General features: G+C 37.2%; 1 protein-coding gene across 4 annotated transcripts; it reads right to left on the bottom strand.

The window, feature by feature from the left end:
• Nucleotides 1-3,756: 3,756 nt before the first annotated feature.
• Nucleotides 3,757-11,203, bottom strand: LOC107870872 (protein NDL1). Of its 4 annotated transcripts, none has more exons than XM_016717556.2 (11): nt 10,814-11,203; nt 6,279-6,378; nt 6,043-6,140; nt 5,822-5,910; nt 5,600-5,660; nt 5,428-5,514; nt 5,268-5,345; nt 5,108-5,164; nt 4,943-4,998; nt 4,711-4,846; nt 3,757-4,331 (listed from the first exon to the last, which is right to left on the bottom strand). In XM_016717556.2, the coding sequence occupies exons 1-11, from the start codon at nt 10,874-10,876 to the stop codon at nt 4,101-4,103; spliced, it is 1,056 nt and encodes a 351-aa protein (XP_016573042.1). In that variant the 5' UTR covers nt 10,877-11,203; the 3' UTR covers nt 3,757-4,100. The 4 variants fall into 4 exon arrangements, with proteins under 4 accessions (XP_016573042.1, XP_016573041.1, XP_016573043.1 ...); XM_016717555.2 differs by having other exon boundaries at nt 5,822-5,921; nt 6,024-6,140; nt 10,814-11,159; XM_016717557.2 differs by lacking the exon at nt 6,279-6,378 and having other exon boundaries at nt 5,822-5,921; nt 6,024-6,140; nt 10,814-10,953.
• Nucleotides 11,204-20,062: the final 8,859 nt, after the last annotated feature.

Below are 20,062 nucleotides of genomic sequence, written 5' to 3'. Positions count from 1 at the left end.
TGGATGGTAGTTTTGCATGTTATGGTATGGTACGATTACTAAGAGAATCATGTTTGTTTTGATTGTTCCTTAAAATGTATGGTATGGTATGGTTTAATTTCTTAGTTTGGTAATCATGAAAACCCTCATTTTATGTAACCACCAATCTGGTGTCCCATGATTTGCGTATTTCTCTTTTCAATTCTGCCCTTATAGGAATATTATATAATCTTATTTTACCCTTTATTCTATATTATTTAACTCCACCTCCTATCCCTCTCCGCATCCCACGAGCCACCCCTTACCCCCTTATAATAAATTAATGATTTGGTTGGATGGTAATGGTTTTAACTGGACAATAATGGTGGGGTGTGATAGCTACCCATGAAGATGTGAGTTCAATGGATGGACACTAAAAGATCATGTTTGCCGACATGAGGGTTGGTCATAGCAACCATATATGATACTATAAGGTACATAGGAATTCTCTAAGTACATTGTACATATGTATCATGGAGAGTGAAGGGTACTTGGAAATCTCCTACTTTTATGGTATCTTTAGTCCGTGCGGCTACACAGATCGGGGCCCGTTCAGGGGGTTATACTAGACCCATATAGCCTGTGGGTGGTTCTAAGACGGTTACCTACACATACCCAGATTAATTGTTTTAAATGCATGCTAAATTTGGTGCCATTTTCCTCTATGGTTATATATATATATATATATATATATATATATATAGGCGGCTGTATCCCCACGCGATGCAGGAATCGACCATTCCACTCCTCCTGCTTAGTGATCGGATTCGAGATCAACTATTGGACTGAAGTGGTGAGCTTTCATATTTCGAAAGGCTTAATTTCATATCATGGATGTCTTTACATACTTTGGTTATTTTATAGCTATTGGTTTTGGCTATGGTTGGGAGCATATTCCGACCGGATATTATTTTTCTTTTGGTTAGAGGCTTTGTGGAACTACTATGGATTGGAATGGGCGGTATCAGTATTGGTGTCAGCCTTAGTATTGACATTGGTATTGAGGTTGATACTGTTGGACTGAATTTATGATTATTTCATCATTTTATATTATGTTACATACAGGAACTTAGTTTTTATATTGATTTGGTCATGGTTGTTGGTTGGAAATTGATGGTTGGACTTGTTTGGTTTGTTCACAGTTATAGACCTATTCCAGAGTTTGGGATCGTAATAAACGTTATCTTTCTATACTTTCAGAGTTCATCCGACTTAGGGTATGCGTATTTGGAGGTTGAGTTGGGTAACGGGGGTGGTCTCCGATCTTGGTTGGACTTGGGATGCCCATTACGACAAGGCCATGGTTTGGGTCGTGTCAGCATCAGGCTACCCCCCTCTAATTGAATCCGATTACATTTATTTTGGTCTACTCTTATATTAATTTTGTTAAAATTTACATAAATTTAACAATTTAATATATTTATATAGCATAATTTGTGATAGATTAGCAGGAAGAACATTATTTTATTAACAATTATTGATAATTTTAACATTTATAATAATTAAGGGCATTTTAGTTAACCTATCAGTTACGATACAATACTATACCGTCAAACTAAACAATAAAATTGTTATTAAACAATAATCAATGATACAGTCCATCCAAACATTATATGATTTTTACTGTTACTAGGTTATTGGATTAACGATTTTTAATGGTTTTATAAAATAAAATTATTGGTTTATTGGTTCGATTTTGTTTTTTCTTATTGGGTTATTGAGTAAACCGATAACCCAGTAAGAATATACTAAATTACTATTTTAAACCTACTTATAGACAGACAGACAGACAAACAGACAGATAGATCTTAGTTTCTATTTAACTTCTACAAATTAATACACCTATTATTTCAATTATACACTCTTAATTTCTCCTATCTAACATTTAGTTCAAATTTAAAGATTATTGTAAATTAAACACATCACGTAGGATTTTGGTTGCAACTAAGATTCAATTTTTTTCATATTAGTTACTCCCTCCGTTTAAAAAAGAATGACCTACTTTCACTTGGCATAAAATTTAAGAAAATAAAGAAGATTTTTGAATCTTGTAGTCTTAAATTAAAGTTGTGTCAAATGTATCAAAATGCCTTTTAATCTTGTGGCCTTAAACATGCTATGTGAAAAGTTGAAATTAAAGTATTGTCAAAAAGGGAAAGGGGCCATTCTTTTTTAAACGGACTAAAAAGAAAAGTAGGTCATTCTTTTTTAAATTGAGGGAGTACTATTTTTTCTAATTTATGAACTTTTTCTTATCGGTTAAACCGAAAATCGAACCGTTAAGGACTAAAATCAAATTGATAAAAAATATCTTATTGATTTAGCATATTTAAAAATTGAAAACTGATAATACATAAAATTGAACCAAACCAACCGATTCACACTCCTAATTTAGGACAAAATAAGTAATTTAATATGAAATATTAAGCTAAATAAGATGAATGATCTTTTTATAAACAGATTATTTATTCTCAGATATCAATTTTAGCACCAAAAACCAAAACAATCACTAAAAACTAATCCAACATAACATGTACTAATCACGAGAAAAAGTAAAGGTTATAAATACCTTCAGAGAATCAAACTAGACCACAAGAACAATTTGGATAAATCTTGATGGGCTAAAGTTGTGTCTCTGCAATTGACTCTCTCAAGATGAAGATCCCCTAAAAAAACTCTCTTTGTTTGTGTCGTTGAATTCTTTATCTACAGCAGCAACAATGTGATGCTATCATCTCAATTCAACTCAAATTCAATCAAAACTTTTCAAGATTCCAATCCTTGTTTGACTTGGTTTTCTCCACGCGATTCGCTTGCTTTCTCCTATTTTTCAAATCTTCTTCCGTATTGATAAATATGATACTCTTTCTATATTTTTCTTGCTCCCTATTTCACATGACTTGTCCCAATCCCGATTCTTGAAGGAATCTTCCTTGCACTTGGAATCTGCTTTGGTTTGATCAGCAATCTCTTCCAGTCCATTATGAAGGAGATGATTCCTTGATGGTATATACTTCAATCTGGATAACAACTGTTGTAGATTCATTGCATATACTTCAATCTCTTTAGACACTCCTATTATAGATCTGGATAGAAATTAGGAACTTGTCCCTTATGGTATATCTTGTTATGAACACTATCCGTCCTTATTGAGACGTGAAGGACCTGATTCTTATGTACTTTGCTTGTCACTAATTTGTTAATCATCAAAAGTTCATATTGCCCTAGTACAGGGGGCAGATTGCTCTCCCTGATACATGGAGCTCTTTAGCTCGTTACTCCTAACTCAACACTTTTGATTTACGTAATCCATTAACTAATTGAAAGTTACCTCCGTGTAACCAAGAGATTAAGAACTTGAGGCCACAAATTTAGCCTCATGCACAAACTGCAAGGTTAAAGCTTCTTATTAATAAGCAATATTGGTATAATCCTTTTTATGACCATACACAACGAGTGCTTAGTGTGCATCAGACTGCCTCCAAAACTAATAGGCAAAATTAATAAGCAATTCCAACCAACATCTGGTTGTATACATTGTTTGTGGGCATGGTTACTGTGCAAGTGTCGAATAGAGAGAGCAATGGTGAACAGAAACGACGTTTTGTCATCTCTCGCAAGACAGACAATCGATTATAAACTGGTTTCACCATCAAGTACCAGTTGTGTGCCTCTTAAATCATTATAATATAGTATTGAAAATGGGGATAGAGAGGTGGGACAGGAAGATAGCCATCCTTCATCAAAAGTTACTAATCACCAACTCATTTGCTGTCTTACTACTCAGTCATCATAATCATGGACAAGTCTCCTTTATGATTTACAAATACACCTCAGAATAGCAATATCCTTTTTATCAAGAAAAGAAATCAGAATAGCAATATATTTTATGACCCTTTTCTACCTACAATGAATAAATCACAATATTTCCTTCCCTATGTCCATTAAAGAATTCCACTTTCCTATCTACAATCCATATCTACCCTCCTTTTGACCCTTGAATATCCCCAGACTCAGACCAGAAATGAAAACTATAGGGATTTTAAAATTTACATGGCTTAAATAGAATCCAGCATTTATTTCTATGCACCGTGGATCTTGGCTGCAATCCGAGTCTTGATAGGTTTCAGTTTTAACCCCATGCTTTCTGGAGAGAGAAGCTCAGGGGCAATGCAAGACGGACTGAGAGGACTTCTAGGGCTGCCACTGAACTGATTTGGTCTGAATAGTCCATGCCCCATGAGGAAAAACTCCATTGGTATTAACATAGCATGTGGCTGTTCTTCTGTCACCATTGATCCACATGCCTGTACCTGCAATCACACTCGTTCCTTATTCCCTATATCCTGCTGCATTTACAACATCCAAGAACAGCATAATAGCAAATGATCCATTTAGGCAATACCAACTTAATGGGATTAAACTAGTTATCCAGGTACTGAGTAAACATGAGTGAGATTCGGAGGCACCTAATTTGCTTTAATAGTTGACTAAATGAAGCAGAATAGATATACAGCAATATAGCTGACTCAACTGATTACCGAGAGGCACAGTTGATTGGTTGTTAGATCTATAAATAGTACCTAGCCTAGATAGCTAAATATCAATGAATATTTAACTGCACAAGGAATCCACAGCGTATTTACAATAAGTTCAAATGGTGCATCATTATACATAAAATTGACGACATACCTCAACTAGGGCACTGAATCTTCGATCTAATTTAGCCGTCATATGGAGGGCCTCCGAATGGAAAGGAGAGTCATCCCCGACAAATATGAGGATTCGACATTTGACTGTCTTTAATCCATCTGTGATATCAGTTCTCCTGTTTATCCATAAAACCAGGCTTAGAGAGGTGTTGACAAGTATGCAAATGATGAAACCAGTACAGATATTTAAGCAGTGATGTCTAGTTTGCTACCCATCAATGGCTTGAAGAAAGCGCCAAACATTCATACTCTGCCTCTCGTCTAGCAACTGCAACGTTAAAGGACCCAGAAAGAAGAGAAGATACTTAAACAATGTCCAGTTGAAGAAGAATCAAATTGAACAATTGATCATATACTAACACAGTGGAGGCATTTACCCTTCTGCATGCTTGAGCTATATCTGATTCTGGAACATCTGCAGATCCACGAACTTCCTGATAACAATTGAAATGACCTTATTCAATCCAATTGGTAGAGGAAAAAAAGATACATGCCAAAATTTCCAAGTGAAAAGACTAGGGAATGCATGTAAGGTACCTTGCTGAAGTAGCGGTGCAGCAGAAACTCTTTCAGAACACCACACATCCCGTAGAAGTATATTAAATTTGACATGACCTGTATTAACAATAATCTCCTCTTTCATAGAGCAGAATTTCTTCTCACAACATAAAGGTAAACAGAAGATATAAAATGATACCTTATTGTAAAACCATTCAGTCCAAGAAGGTGCTCTGCATAGAGGGGAAACAAGAATCAAACCAAGAACACGCTCCCTATGTTTCATCTGTGACAGGTGAGCTTTGTTAGTAAAGTTCAACCTCACACCACCAATTGAAAGTATCAGTATGACATTATTGGAGAAGACATACAGCAAATAAGGTGAGTATGTAAGCACCAGCAATTACTCCCATACACATCACTGCTCCAAGCCTAAAAGCAGCAAGAATCTCATAATTAGTAAGAAAGAGCTCCTCACAACTTAACAAAGATATCTAGTAAGTCAAAAGGGTCAAAGAAACAACAGGTTTGACAGACTTTAGACCAAGTATGATAAAAACACCGAGTGACACAAACAAAGCTAAAGTGATTACCCAAAATAGTTAAGAACCTCAGCTATCTGATCTGTTAAATCATCCACCGATGGTACAGGAATCTCTGAACAAATTGCTGATGCTCCCAGCTGCAAGAACTCTTGTACAATTCAGAGAAGAAAACTATGTAAGTAATGGAATTCAGTAAAAGAGAGTTTGACAAAAAATAGAAGAAAGCCTAATGTGACTTCATGAAACAAACTTGACCAGTTCACAAAGACCTCATGCCCAGGAGGACTAATGTGGTAAATGCAAAAATTGTGGAGCAGCAAAGAAGCTGCTTCTGGACAGAAGAAGAGTCCTTGGAAACATGACATATCTGCAAGAATAAATGATAAAATATAGCTTAAAAATGGAAGTTAACATTTAACATAAGACAATACAGGCGATGTTTGAGTACATTAATAGAAAATCCCAAGAAAAGGGATACATGAAAAGATACAAATCTATGACTAACAATTTAGTGCTAGATCAGGATAAGTGATTAGTGCCGGCTTCTCTTGGTCCCCATATACTATAACTGACACAGAACCGTAGCCAGTACGTACAACATGCTCCTGCAAAAAGGTCACTTGCTTCATGTTAATTGACCAGGAGATAGGAGCTACATCATGTAAAAAGTATCTCATCCCTCAAAATATATCAACAACAACAACATACCCAGTGTATTCCCACAAAGAGTGGTCTGGGGAGGGTAAAGTGTACGCCGTCCATACCACTACCTCAGATGAAGTAGAGAGGCTGTTTCCGATAGACCCCCGGTTCAGGACAAATAATAGTATAACAACCAGAAAACATAAAAATAAACAATAAAATAGGGTAGCACACCACTAGATAATAAAAGAAACAAGACACCCACAGAGCAATACTATGAACCATCTAGTTTCAAAAACAAAAAATACTATTACTATCTATCCAAAATCACAAACATCACCAAAACACCACGAACAAGAAACTACAAGACATGTGTATAACACTATGACTATAGGTACATTGACACTATGACTAAAGGTACATCGACAAACAAAGCACTCCTTACTCGTAAGGACGCACTCCTACCCACTAATCCTCTACCTTAATCCGCGTCCTCCACGCCTTTCTATCAATGGTCATGTCCTCTGGCAGCTGTAGCTGCTCCATGTCATGTTTAATCACTTTCCTTCAATATTTTTTTGAACTACCTTTACCCCGTTTGAAACCATCCATAGCGAACCTCTCACACCTTCGTACTGGAGCATCGGTGCACCGCCTCATCACGTGTCCAAACCATCTCAACCTCACTTCCCTTATCTTATCTTCCATCGAAGCCACTCCCACCGTCTCTCGAATAATCTCATTTCTAACCCTATCCATCCTAGTAAGTCTGCATATCCATCTCAATATCCGCATCTCTGCCACTTTCAACTTTTGGATGTGGGAGTTTTTAATTGGTCAACACTCCACTTCATACAATATAACCAGTTGAATTGTCACTCTGTAGAAAGCTTAGGAGGCACCTTCTTATCACACAAAACTTTCGATGCAAGCCTCCATTTCAACCTCCCTACGGTGCATGACATCCTCGGCAATCTCTCCATTACCCGAAATCATAGATTTAACATACTTGAAACTATTTCTCTTTCAAATGACTTGTGCCTTGAAACTATTTCTCTTTCAAATGACTTGTGAATCCAGCTTCACTATCATGTCAGCCTCATGCGTCAAATCACTGAACTTACACTCCAACTACTCTATCTTGGTCCTGGTCCTGCTCAGCCTAAACCCTTTAGACTTTGGGGTCTGTCTCTAAACCTTCAACTTATCATTAACTCCTCCCCGAGTCTCGTCAGTAAGCACTACATCATCAGCAAATAACATACACCAAGGAACCTCCCCTTAAATATGTTGTGTCAATACATCCATCACCAAGGCAAATAAAACGGACTAAAAGTCGATCCCTGATGCAACCCAATCAAAACAAGAAGGTGCTCTGAATCTCTTCCTACCATTCTTACACGAGTCTTTGCTCCGTCGTACATGTCCTGAATCAACATAGTGTATGCCACAAGCACACCTCTAACCTCCAAGCATCTCTCTTGGGACTTTATCATACGCCTTTTCAAGATCGATGAACACCATGTGCAAGTCTTTCTTCCTCTTCCTATATTGCTCCACTAATCTCCTTACAAGATAAATGTCTTTATGAGTCCAACAACCTGACATAAAAGCAAACTGATTTTCGGAAATAGTCACGATCCTCCTCAACCTACCACTCTTTCCCAAACCTTCATAGTGTGACTCAACAACTTGATATCCTTATGGTTGTTGCAACATTGAATGTACCCTTTGTTCATATATAAAGGAATCACCGCACTCCATCTCCAAGCTTCCGACATCTTTGCCGTCCTAAAGATGATGTTAACAACCTTGTCAGCCACTCCATACCTCAAAATATATCATCGATGGAAATTCTGCTAACCAGTATAATATATAAAACAGAATAACCGTTCAAGTAAAATATAAATGCAAATAGTAAACTAACTTGTGTCCACGAAATGAGATGTCAAACAAGAAATCTTCTGAATAATTAGATAAAGGGTAAAATAAAATCAAAATTGGGCTGGGGAGGAAGGAGACAAATACTAGTGGGATGGTTTTCCATCGCATCAGCATTTTCTTAGTGAACAAAGCACCAACGAGGAAGGTATTTTAGTGGTTATCATTAATATGTCAATAATGCTAACTCTTCTTCTAGTGTCAATCCTGGATTGGGAAGAAGTGCTTTCCCAACTTGTTGTTTCTCTAAAACTAGTTCAGCCTAAAATCCAACAGGCAACTCAAATAAAATTCTGAAAAGAATGTGTTTGCCTCATCAACATCACACAAGATCACCTAATTTTCCTCCTAGATAGGACAATAATCACCTAATTTTCCTCCTAGATAGGACAATGAAATTTATACTACTAATAATAAATATGGCTTAAATATGGTTGAGTAATAGACCCTTGGGGTCCGGCCACTTCCAAGACACCGTGCACAATGGGAGCTTTAGTGCAGTGCACAGGGATACCCAATAAATATGGCTTAGCAATCCAAATAAGATGCCATTTTGCAAGTGTAGGATGAGTTTAACATTTAAGACAACAAGGAGGATATGGGCGAATATCCTAAGAGATTTTGAACCCCCATAATCCAGAAAGTGTTGTATTGATGGCCTTCAAAGAAATAAATGTCAGGACTAATGGAAAAGAAAATTGGGATAATTCAAGCGCTTCTCTTGTCAAATACTCCCTCCGTCTCAAATTATCCATCCCAAATTGAGATGACACATTAATTAAAAAAATTAATCAATGACATGGCTAATTTAATATAGTACCCCTATTAAATAATGCTTACATTTTAATTTAAAGAAAAGACCATGAATTTTTTTTTTTGGACAGGATTGCATCAGGGATCTACTCTTAGTCCCTTTTTGTTTGCGTTAGTAATGGATGTGTTGACGCGGCGTATTCAAGGGGAGGTGCCGTGGTGTATGCTCTTTGCAGACGATGTAGTTCTGATAGATGAGACTCGAGGGGGTGTAAATGACAAATTAGAGATGTGGAGGCAAACTCTTGAGTCTAAAGGGTTCAGGGTGAGCAGAAGCAAGACAGAGTATGTGGAATGTAAGTTTAATGACGTGAGGCGGGAGAACGAGGTAGTAGTGAAGCTGGAAGCACAGGAGGTATGTAAGAGGGATAAGTTCAAGTATCTCGGGTCCGTGATTCAGAGTAACGGTGAGATTGACGAGGATGTCTCGCACCGTATTGGGGCGGGATGGATGAAGTGGAAACTCGCGTCGGGGGTGCTGTGTGATAAGAAGGTGCCGCCCAAGCTTAAAGGCAAATTCTATAGGGTGGTAGTCCGTCCGGCCTTGCTGTATGGAGCGGAGTGTTGGCCAGTTAAGAACTCCCACATCCGAAAAATGAAGGTGGCAGAAATGCGGATGTTGCGCTGGATGTGTGGACTGACTCGAGGGGATAGAGTTCGGAATGAGACTATCCGGGAGAAGGTTGGTGTGACTTCAGTGGAGGGTAAGATGCGGGAAGCACGATTGAGATGGTTCGGACACGTGAAGAGGAGGGGCATGGATGCCCCGGTCCGTAGGTGTGAGAGGCTAGCGTTGGATGGTTTTAGGCGGGGTAGGGGTAGACCGAAAAAGTACTGGGGTGAGGTGATTAGGCGGGACATGGAACAGTTACAGCTCACCGAGGACATGACCCTAGATAGGAAGGTCTGGAAGACGCGAATTACGGCAGGAGAGTAGGGCCAGATTGGGTCGCTAGTGTAGGGAATTACTTGGTGGGGGTTTTTTATTTTTTATTCCCGTTATGATTCCGTATTCAGTATTCCATGCTTATTACGAATCTGTGTGCTTTCCTCTGCTTTCCTCTGTTTTATATTCCTTATGGGTGCCGTATTTATGTTATGTCATCTGCTTCTGTGCTTTACTATGTGTTTGTGTGATATCTTGTGCCTTGAGCCGGGGGTCTTTCGGAAACAGCCTTTCTACTTCATCAGAGGTAGAGGTATAGACTGCGTACATCTTACCCCCCAGACCCCACTAAGTGGGAATACACTGGGTTTGTTGTTGTTGTTGTTGTTGTTGTTATTGATTAATGAAAAAAGATAAAGTCAAATTAGGAAATTTGGAACGGAGGGAGTAAATATTTAAATTTTCAAGGAATAACCCACGGATCTGCAATTAATTATAGTCTATAGATGAAAGAGATAGTAACTATTACATGTGTAAGAGTAAAGATAGAGGGGCAGGGACTCGAACAGTTGAAAAAAGCCAACTAACGTAAAAAGTAGAGGGAGATCCAGTGGTTTTCTCCTTCATAAGAAATTTCCAATAAACGCCAATTTCTATTTCCGTTCAATCAAACAAAATGCTTTCGGTCAGTACATAAAGGTATTTTTCAAAATATTGATCTGTCTCCATACAAACACATATAGAGAGAAAAATAGAACCTTTCCACCAAGATAGATTGTCTCAACGTCGAGCGAAACGGAATCACTGCTTGAATCTGACATGGCTTTTGGTTATCTGTCTCCACAGCTAACCAGAAAGCCAAGAAGCCTCTCCTCTCCTCTCTCTTTCTCTCTAAATGTTTCACTTTCTGTACATATATTCAACAAAGAAGAAAGAAAGAAGAAGAAGAGGCCCTTGAGCTTCAATGGCTTCTATACCAAGTTATTCTTTCTTTCCCTTTTTCTTTCTGTTTTTCAATCTTTTTTCTCTGTATGATTTCTATTTTCGGTTCCTTCCTTCTCGCTCCACACCTTTTCCTACGCCATTTTTTTAATTTTTGAAGTATGTATTACCCGAACTTCTCTAGTTTTATTTATGATAGATCTGAAGTTTGATTTATCTTAAATACCCCTGAACTTATTCTTTAAGTATATCGCACGACCCTTTTTGCTGATGTAGTAAAATGTTTAGGTTTTACACTCTATTACGCACGTGATGAAGTAATTTTTAAGTCAAATTAGTCTTTTTAATGATTAAAAAAATGATTTTTTTTTTCAAAAAATTCAATTATCTCTCTCAATATTTATTATCCCTCTTCCTTCATTACTTTCAATCTTAAAAAAAAAAAAATTTATCAATTTATTAATTTTATAAACTCATGTTTATCTCTTAATTAGTTTATGAAATAAAATTCTCATCCGTTAATTAATTTTGTAAAAAATTTGTTTATTACTCTAAAAAAAAAATTCACCCGTTTATTAATTCAATCTAAAACTTCAGTTTTCATTTTTATGAAACTACTTCAATTTTTAAATCTTAATTATATATATCATATGAGTTATTGTAACTAAAGAAATATACTAAATATCGAAGCAAATATTTTAAAAGATAATAACAAAACAAATACTAAAGAAACTAATACAATACTTACAATAAAGAGAATGTAGTTATATTGATTATTGATTTTTAGTCCCTAACAATTTGATTTTCGATTTAACTGATAAGAAAATACTCATAAAATAAAAAAAGTAGTAACTAACATGAAAAGAAATCGAATCTTAGTTAACCAAAATTCTACTTTTATATATATATATATATATATATATATATATAATGTAGAATAATAATTTAACATAAACTTATTGGGTTATCAGTTTATACAATAACCCAGTAAAAAAATCAAAATCGAATCAATAACCTAATAATTTTTCTTATAAAATCATTAAAAAATCGTTAATCCTATAATGATAAATCAATAACATTTTTATTGGTTTGATTTTTGTACGTTCCTAACTTAAATTGTAATTTTTTATTCCGTTAATTATACTAAAAAACGTATTTGTGCATGTGAGTCTCCTCAAAATCCTAATTGAAACACTAATCAGAAACTACTATGAAACACTAACCGGAAAAAAATAATTTCATATTTTTAACACACCAAGAAATATAAATTTTTAGATAATAGCTTACTTGATTGACGAAAATTCATCATTAATATTTTGGAGTAGAGAAAAACTGAAAAATATAATTTTTTTTAGAGAGAAATCGGATAATAAAGATATAAGAGGCTTAATATAAGATAAAAATAAGGGAAGTGGATGGTATTTAACAATGTGGACAGCCACATTAGTGTTTTTTTCTACATATCCGCGCGTGTATTACACGAAGTGGACTTTCAGCAAAAAGGGGCCACGCGACGTACTAAAAGAATAAGTTCGGGGGGCAGGGGTACTTAGAACTAGTAAACGTTCAGGTGTACCATGAATAAAACTCGAGAAGTTCAGAGGGGCATTTCATTGGATTGGAGATCACCCCATCAACCCAACCTAACCATTTATTAATTCATAAGTGTTGGATAAACTCCGACCAAATATCAAAGTAGCGAAAAATAAATCTCATAGTCAATACTTAGACAATATCTAACATTTCATTAAATATATTCAAGTTCACAGTCATCCACAAAGCCTCTAACAAACTGATGTCAATAATATATCGGGACATACCCCCGACAATAGCCAAATACTAAGTCTATGACTTAAAGTAAAAGACTATGAAATGTGTGCCCTCCAGAGAATGAAAGCTCACTACTTCAATGTCAATGCTCGAACCGCTCAAACACCTGGTCACTGCGTAGAAGAGGAAGAAGAAGCTACGACCCCTATATCGCGTGGGGATATAGCGTCAGGAGACGGTTAGCGGTTGGAGCGCCAGCATGTATCTCAAGGATGATGATAAAATAGCGCATTTGTTCAATCCAAGTCAAACCATCATATGAAATCACATTTATGTTAGTATAGGCATATACGAAGATACACACACATGTTTATATATAGCATGCCAATTCATAGAAAGAGTCATAACAATCACTCTTAAAAATTCATTCATAAGACATGGAGTGAAGAACTTTCAACCTTTCACCTTACCAATTCTAGAACCTTAAACTTCTCTGTTACATTAGTCAAGGGGGTTCGAGCCTCAAACCAACTCAACCAATTCATTAGGCAAAGGACTCTAACCACAAGCTGTTTCATTGGGTGAGGGACTCCAACCACAAGCCATTTCATTAGGCGAGGACTCCAACCACAAACCATTTCATTGGGCAAGGGAATCCAACCAGAAGTCATTTAATTGGGCGAGGGACACCAACCTCAAGCCATTTCATTACCATTACTAGTTGACATTTGAGCTCGTAACCCCTTTAGTTTATGCCTTAGCATCCATGTAATTCATTTCAATTCTTAAGGACTTGAACCATTTATCCAAAACATAACAACATGGGACCATAAGGTTTTCATGGGAACATTTATCGATTGAACATTTTTATTAGGCCAATGCCTTAACTCAAATCATCATTCAATTCATTCGGTGGCCATCAAGACCCTTACCAAACCATTTACCAAGCATTCATATTCATCACCAATCAATACATAGTCAACAAGGCTTTAGCTAATCAATTACTAAGTGCTCACATGCATTGCTACAATATCTTATCTTATTCATATTCACTAGACCAATATCCTAGTTCAACACACCATTAACATGCGAGTAGAAAATTCATTTAGATATTTTCACAAACACTTTATGTGCGTTCCTTTATAAAGACTAATTTCATGATGGAATTCATAATTATTAGGGTTATTCAAGACCCATATATTAGATCACACACATAAAGTACTCACACATGCAAGCCATCATTAATAACATGTATAATCACAAGCTTAAGCAAGAATAAACATCATTCATCATTGACAACAAAATCCTTTTTTATTTATTTTAAAACCACCACGTACACCTACTAATCCAAGTGTGACATACATGGTTTTTGAGTTATTTAACAAGGGAGAGAGTTACGTGTATTATACAAGTTAATTCAATGAAGAACTTGACACCTCTCTTGCCTCTAGATGAACCCTCTTTAAACCCTAGCCTCCAATTCTTTAAATGGGCTTGAAAGAGTATTTAGGATGTTTGATCCACTAAAAATGGATGTTTAGAAGGCTACAAAAACTTATATAGTGAGGGGACTTAGGATTTTGGGTGTGGGAAATGACCATAAGGTCCTCAACTAAAAGCTAGAAAATGAGCTCGTCATTGGGTACGACTCACTTAAGGAACAACACCCTAGGGTACGAATGGTGCCCTAACTCGTACCTTAGTCTTTTCTTAGCTATTCCATACTAGTTAGGGTACGAATACCCATTATTGAGTCGTATCTAAAGGGTATGACTTATGCCCTAAACCGTATCCATCAACCATACCAAAAATAGTCTACTCCAAGATAAAACTTTATTCTATACGATTGGTCTTGGTACGACTCATACCTTAAGGTATGATTGGTTGGAGGCTCACTCATAACTAGGACAATGAGTGACCCTCACCACACTACCTAGGGTATGAGAGGGAAGGGAGAGAGGGATACAACTCATATCCAGGGGGTACGACTTATGCCCTTAGTCGTACCTAGCTCAGAGACACCAAATAAGGAAATTTTTCAATGGTTAAAAGTCTAGGTGTTTCATGTAGGGCAACCCAAGGATCTTAAGAATTTCATAAATCTGAAGCCATTGAAGTTTGATGCTACACCATCTTATATTGATCCTCAAAAGTTTATAGATTGTTGTGAGAAAATACTTACTACCTTGGGATTGAAGGAGACTTGTGGTGCAGAATTTACCACTTTTCTGTTCCCAAGGTCTCCCTAGGCATGGTGGACTTTTGTTTTGAGAGGTAGACAAGCAGTGCTGCCACAAATCACTTGGTCAGAGTTTTTAACCATGTTTATGGACAGATTTATTCCATTAAGAAAACAACATGACATGAGATGCCAGTTTAATAACCTTATACAAGGATCTATGACAGTTATAGAGTACGAGGCCAAGTTCACTTAGTTTCCAGGTATGTTCCATATTTAGCTGAAGATCATAGAGAGAAAGTAAGAAGATTTATGGATGGAATTGAGGCTCGTTATCGTGGTCAAGTGATACGAGATGTGTGTAATGGATCCTATGCTGAGGTGGCAGGCATTTCTCTTCGTTCTGAGTCTTGTTATGAGATGGAAAAGATTAATTAAGAAAACAAAAATGCACGTAACTCAGGTGGGTTTAGTGGTACTCCTTCTAGGAGCAAGAGTGGTTTTTATTTTGGTTAGTCTAGGACTGCGTAGTCAGAGTCAGTGGGCTAATATTGAAAGAATAGTTATCCAGCTAGACAGGGTCAGCAGTAGATGCAGCAAAATAGTAGCAATTTTTCAGTTTGGACAACATTCAAAATAGTAGCATTGTTTTGGAGTGGGAGGGCCTTGTTATAATTGTTGTAAAAGAGGTCATATTGCTAAGTTTTGTCTTAAGGGAGATTCTAGTTCTAGTCAAGCTAATACACGGGTGCAAAATGTTATTGCAAGTACTCGGGCTCACGCTTAGCCAGCTAGGATTGCTCCATAAGATGCTCGTGGACAAAGTCGATAAGGTGCTCAGGGTGCTTAGACAGCAGGTGGACCACCAAAAATCAAGAATTTGGACCCCTTTTGTGATGACTATTCATGAAGGCCTATCACGAACCTGACGGCCTATCACGGATGGTGTCAAGTATATTTTTCCAGCAATTCAAGAGAGTTTTTGCAAGGGTATTTTGGTCATTTTCCACCCTTTTTGAGCCTCTATAAATATAAGGAACCCTCATTCAAACCCTAATTTCTCTATTTCTCTTCCAATTCTCTAAAGAGAGAATATCTAGGATTTCAATTCAAGAACCCTAATCTTTCAAAAATCATCGATAAATCTTCAAGGTTTCTTCAAGAATCAAGTTCCTCATAGTGTGGGCTCTAGGAATTTATTTATTTCAACTGTGGATAAAGTTTCAAGCACTAAAGTTCATCCAATTTCAATGGTTAAGGTATGTAGATGTTGATTCTTGGGTCCTTTTCATCCAAAAAGCTCAAGAACCCTTTTTAAAACTAAAAGATTTTTATGTTTATGAGTTGTTAATGATTTGTATGAGTTGAAATGGATGTTTAATATGTTGTTGAGTTTTGATTTATGTTTGCCTACAAAATTTATGAGCTTTGACCCTAGTATGTGGAATTCATGTGATGATTGTGATAGACCCTCTTGAATTTGTTTTTTCATATCATGTGTTCATGACTTTTGGGTATAGAAATAGTTGAATAAGTGAAGAATGTTCCCCATAGGTTTGATAAAGAGCTTAGGTGAAGCATAAGGGCTGCTATAGTATGTTGAATCGGAAACTCCAAATTGTGAGCTAGTCCTTGCATGCCTAGTGTTTGATAAAATGCCTTAGTGAGTGAAATGTGCCAAGATAGCATGAAATCCCCAAGTAGGTGTAAAATCGGTCGTGTCTAGTGGTTGTTGAAAGACCCTAGGGAACAAAGGAACAAGTCAAGATATAATGGTTGTAAATTCCCCAATTTTGTGCTCTTTGATATATGCTAAGATTTTAATGCATGTCAAGTGGTTAGCAAGTAAATAGTGACGTGTTAGTATGAAGTTTCCCCCAAATCAAGTGATATCTAAATACATGATAAGACCGATATAGGTATGAAGTACTTGATGTAAGATCTCGTTGAATGCGGTATAATCCAATAGCATATCTTCCCTAGGCTAGTATATGATGATGATAGAGGTCTATGTTTCCTAAAGGCTTAATATGATGTCCTAAGGATCTTGAGAGGAAAAGTATGTTGTGATGCCCAACTACTTGAAGTGATTCTTTAACGATTGTGATAATACATGAATGATTGTAATGATGAATGAATGATGGTAGTGATGAATGGATGACCGTGATGATGCATGAATGATTTGTGATGAAGAATGATTATGTCTTACTTTTATGTTATCGAGTCCTGGGGGTATTTATACCCAAAAATAAAGCTGTTGTCTAGAGCCTGTGTCAGTTTCTCGATAATTCCAATCGACCCATGATTCTCAAAACTCAGTGCACTATAGAACTCTGTTTCTTCAGACAAGTGCGAAGCTTAATAAAGCTCGATAATCTCAGTTATCTTTGTAATCTCTGTATCGCTAGTAACCTCGCCTTAAACCTGTAATCAGCTCAGTTCTAATAGTATTCAAGTGATTCAATCTTAATCTTAGAAGCGATTTGTGTAATCCAGTCAAGCTCTATATCGTCAGTCAGATACCATGAATCGATATCTTTTCCGTCAGATACAGAAACAAGTGATCTCAGCGTAACTCAGTCAGACTTTTTGAGTAATATGATCAGTGTCAGATTCAGTTCAACCAGTGTTTAGTTTAGATTTCAATTCTGAGTCTTTCAGTTAGGAGTAGAAACTAGCACTGAGCGAGCTCAAGGATAGGATCTCACCTACTAGTAGAGGGTGTGATTCTTAGAAACAATCCTTATGCTCCAGAACTACGCAGCCAGCGTAGGTTGAGACATCACACCTATTAGTTGAGGGTGGATGAGAGACATCATACTTACTAGATGAGGGTAGATAAGATGGCTTGACTTGCTAGATTAGGGCTCCACCGCCCTCGTTTGAGGACCTTCTAGATGAGGGTCACATAGAGTTGTCTTTACCAGTGGCATGGTAATGACACCCTTCCAACTAGGGAACAGGTTGGACCCCACCTGTGGTAGGTCGGGGCATGTCGGTTAAGTGACTACTTCCCACAGTTTCAGTTTCAGATTCAGTCTCAGTTTCAGAATTAGTCTTCAAAAATCAGGACTTCAGATACAGTCATCTATCATTGTGAGGAACTTAAATAGTTCCATTGATTTATGGACCATCCCATCAGTTAGACTTGGTCTCACATACAGTTATTTGATATCATATTTAGAGATATGCAAAATCCCATAAGGACCAACAAATCGAGGAATGAGTTTCCCCTTCTTGCCAATCCGGACTACTCTCTTCATAGGAGAAACCTTTAGGAACATCCTATCCCCAACCTCAAACTCCAAGTCTCTACGCCTGACATCTGCATAGGACTTTTGGCTACTCTGAGTAGCCTTAAGCCTATCCTGAATCACCTCACCTTCTCCATAGCGCGATAGACCAAATCGGGACCAAACATATCTTCCTCATTAAGCTCAAACCATCTAATAGGAGATCTACACCTCCTACCATAAAATACCTCAAAAAGAGCTATACCAATACCAGAATGATAGCTATTGTAGTAAGAAAACTCCACCAAAGGTAGATGCTTAACCCAACTACCACCATAATCAATCATGTATGCCTGAAGTATGTCCTCTAATGTATGAATAGTTCTCTTCACTTGTCCATCTGAATGTGGATGAAAAGCAGTACTCTGACTAACCTTAGTCCCTAATCCCTTCTGGAAAGACCGCCAGAAATAAGAGGTAAACTGCGTACCATGATAAAAAATAATCAAAATAGGCACCCCATGAAGCTTCACAATCTCTTAAAATACAACTTCGCATACTTTCCCGTTGAAAAGGTAGTCCTTACTGGCAAAAAGTGAGAAGGCTTGGTCATCCTATACATGATGACCCAAATCAAATTAAAATAATTTTGAGACCAAGGAAGACCGGTAACAAAATCCAGATTGATCATATCCCACTTCTATTCAGGAAACTCTATTTCTTGATGCAACCCACCAGGCCTCATATGCTCGACCTTAACCTGTTAACACACCATGCACTTGGCTATGAAGTCAACCACATCCTTCTTCATACCATTCCACCAATAGATTTCCTTGAGATCATGATACATCTTTGTCGAACCAGGATGGACAACATAGCACGACTTATGTGCCTCAATCCTAAATCTTTTGTTGCAACTCATTGATATTCAAAACACATAACCTCCCTTGGTACCGCAAAGTACGATCACCACTAATTTCAAACACCGCCACCTTTTCCCACAAACATCACTCTTGGTTCTCATCAAGACTGGATCCAACACTTGCTTCTCCTTAATCTCTGCACCTAGAGATGATCGAACCACTTCTTGCACCATCACACCACCATTTTTGAAATCCAAGAGACAAACTTCAATATTGGCCAAATGGTGAACGTCCTTCACTAATTCCCGCTTTCCTTCCTCCACATGAGTAAAATCTCCATAGACAACCTGCTAAGAGCATTGGCAACCACATTAGCCTTACCTAGGTGGTAGTGAAGACTCATATCATAGTCTTTGAAAAGCTCAAGCCATCTCCTTTGCCTGATATTAAGGTTCTTCTGTGTGTACACATACTGAAGACTCTTATGATTCAAAAAGATATCTATGTGAAAACCATACAGGTAATGCCGCCATATCTTCAAAGCAAACACAACAGCCAACAACTCTAAAACATGAGTCGAATAATTCCTCCCATGCACCTTTAACTTCCTGGAAGCATAGGCAATCACCTTCCTATGTTGCATCAAAACACAACCAATCCCTACCTGAGATGCATCACAATAAACAACAAACCCATCATTGCCTTCTGGCTAGTCAAAATTAGAGTCGAGGTCAACCTACTGTACAATTTCCTCCGAAACCTCTACGATCCACGACTCAGTTACACATTTCGCTATTAATGCCCAAATTAAAACCATATCCAAACAAATCCAATTACCATTTATTAACTAAGGCCATTTATTATTAGAATCTTCATACCAACCATACTTGCAAGATTTATCCATAGCCAAACCATTTCGATTAAGGGGACTCTCGACTGCCCTATCCATTTACCATATTAACCTCTTGAGTGACTTCCATGTACTCCACAAGCAAAACCAATGAGCCTTTAACCTTTGTA

Source organism: Capsicum annuum, chromosome 5, assembly GCF_002878395.1.
Source record: "Capsicum annuum cultivar UCD-10X-F1 chromosome 5, UCD10Xv1.1, whole genome shotgun sequence".
Lineage (NCBI taxonomy): Eukaryota > Viridiplantae > Streptophyta > Magnoliopsida > Solanales > Solanaceae > Capsicum > Capsicum annuum.
The sequence above is the reverse complement of the archived record's forward strand: the minus strand, read 5'-3'. Positions and strand labels throughout refer to the sequence as shown.

Bases quoted from the DNA above. Each gene is read 5' to 3' on its own strand.
- LOC107870872 (XM_016717555.2), bottom strand. From the start codon at position 10,876: ATGTCAGATTCAAGCAGTGATTCCGTTTCGCTCGACGTTGAGACAATC. The intron at 6,379-10,813 runs GTTCTATTTTTC...ACCTTTTTGCAG, and splicing joins CAATCTATCTTGGTGGAAAG to GAGCATGTTGTACGTACTGG. The intron at 5,346-5,427 runs GTATCATTTTAT...TTGTTAATACAG, and splicing joins CTGAATGGTTTTACAATAAG to GTCATGTCAAATTTAATATA.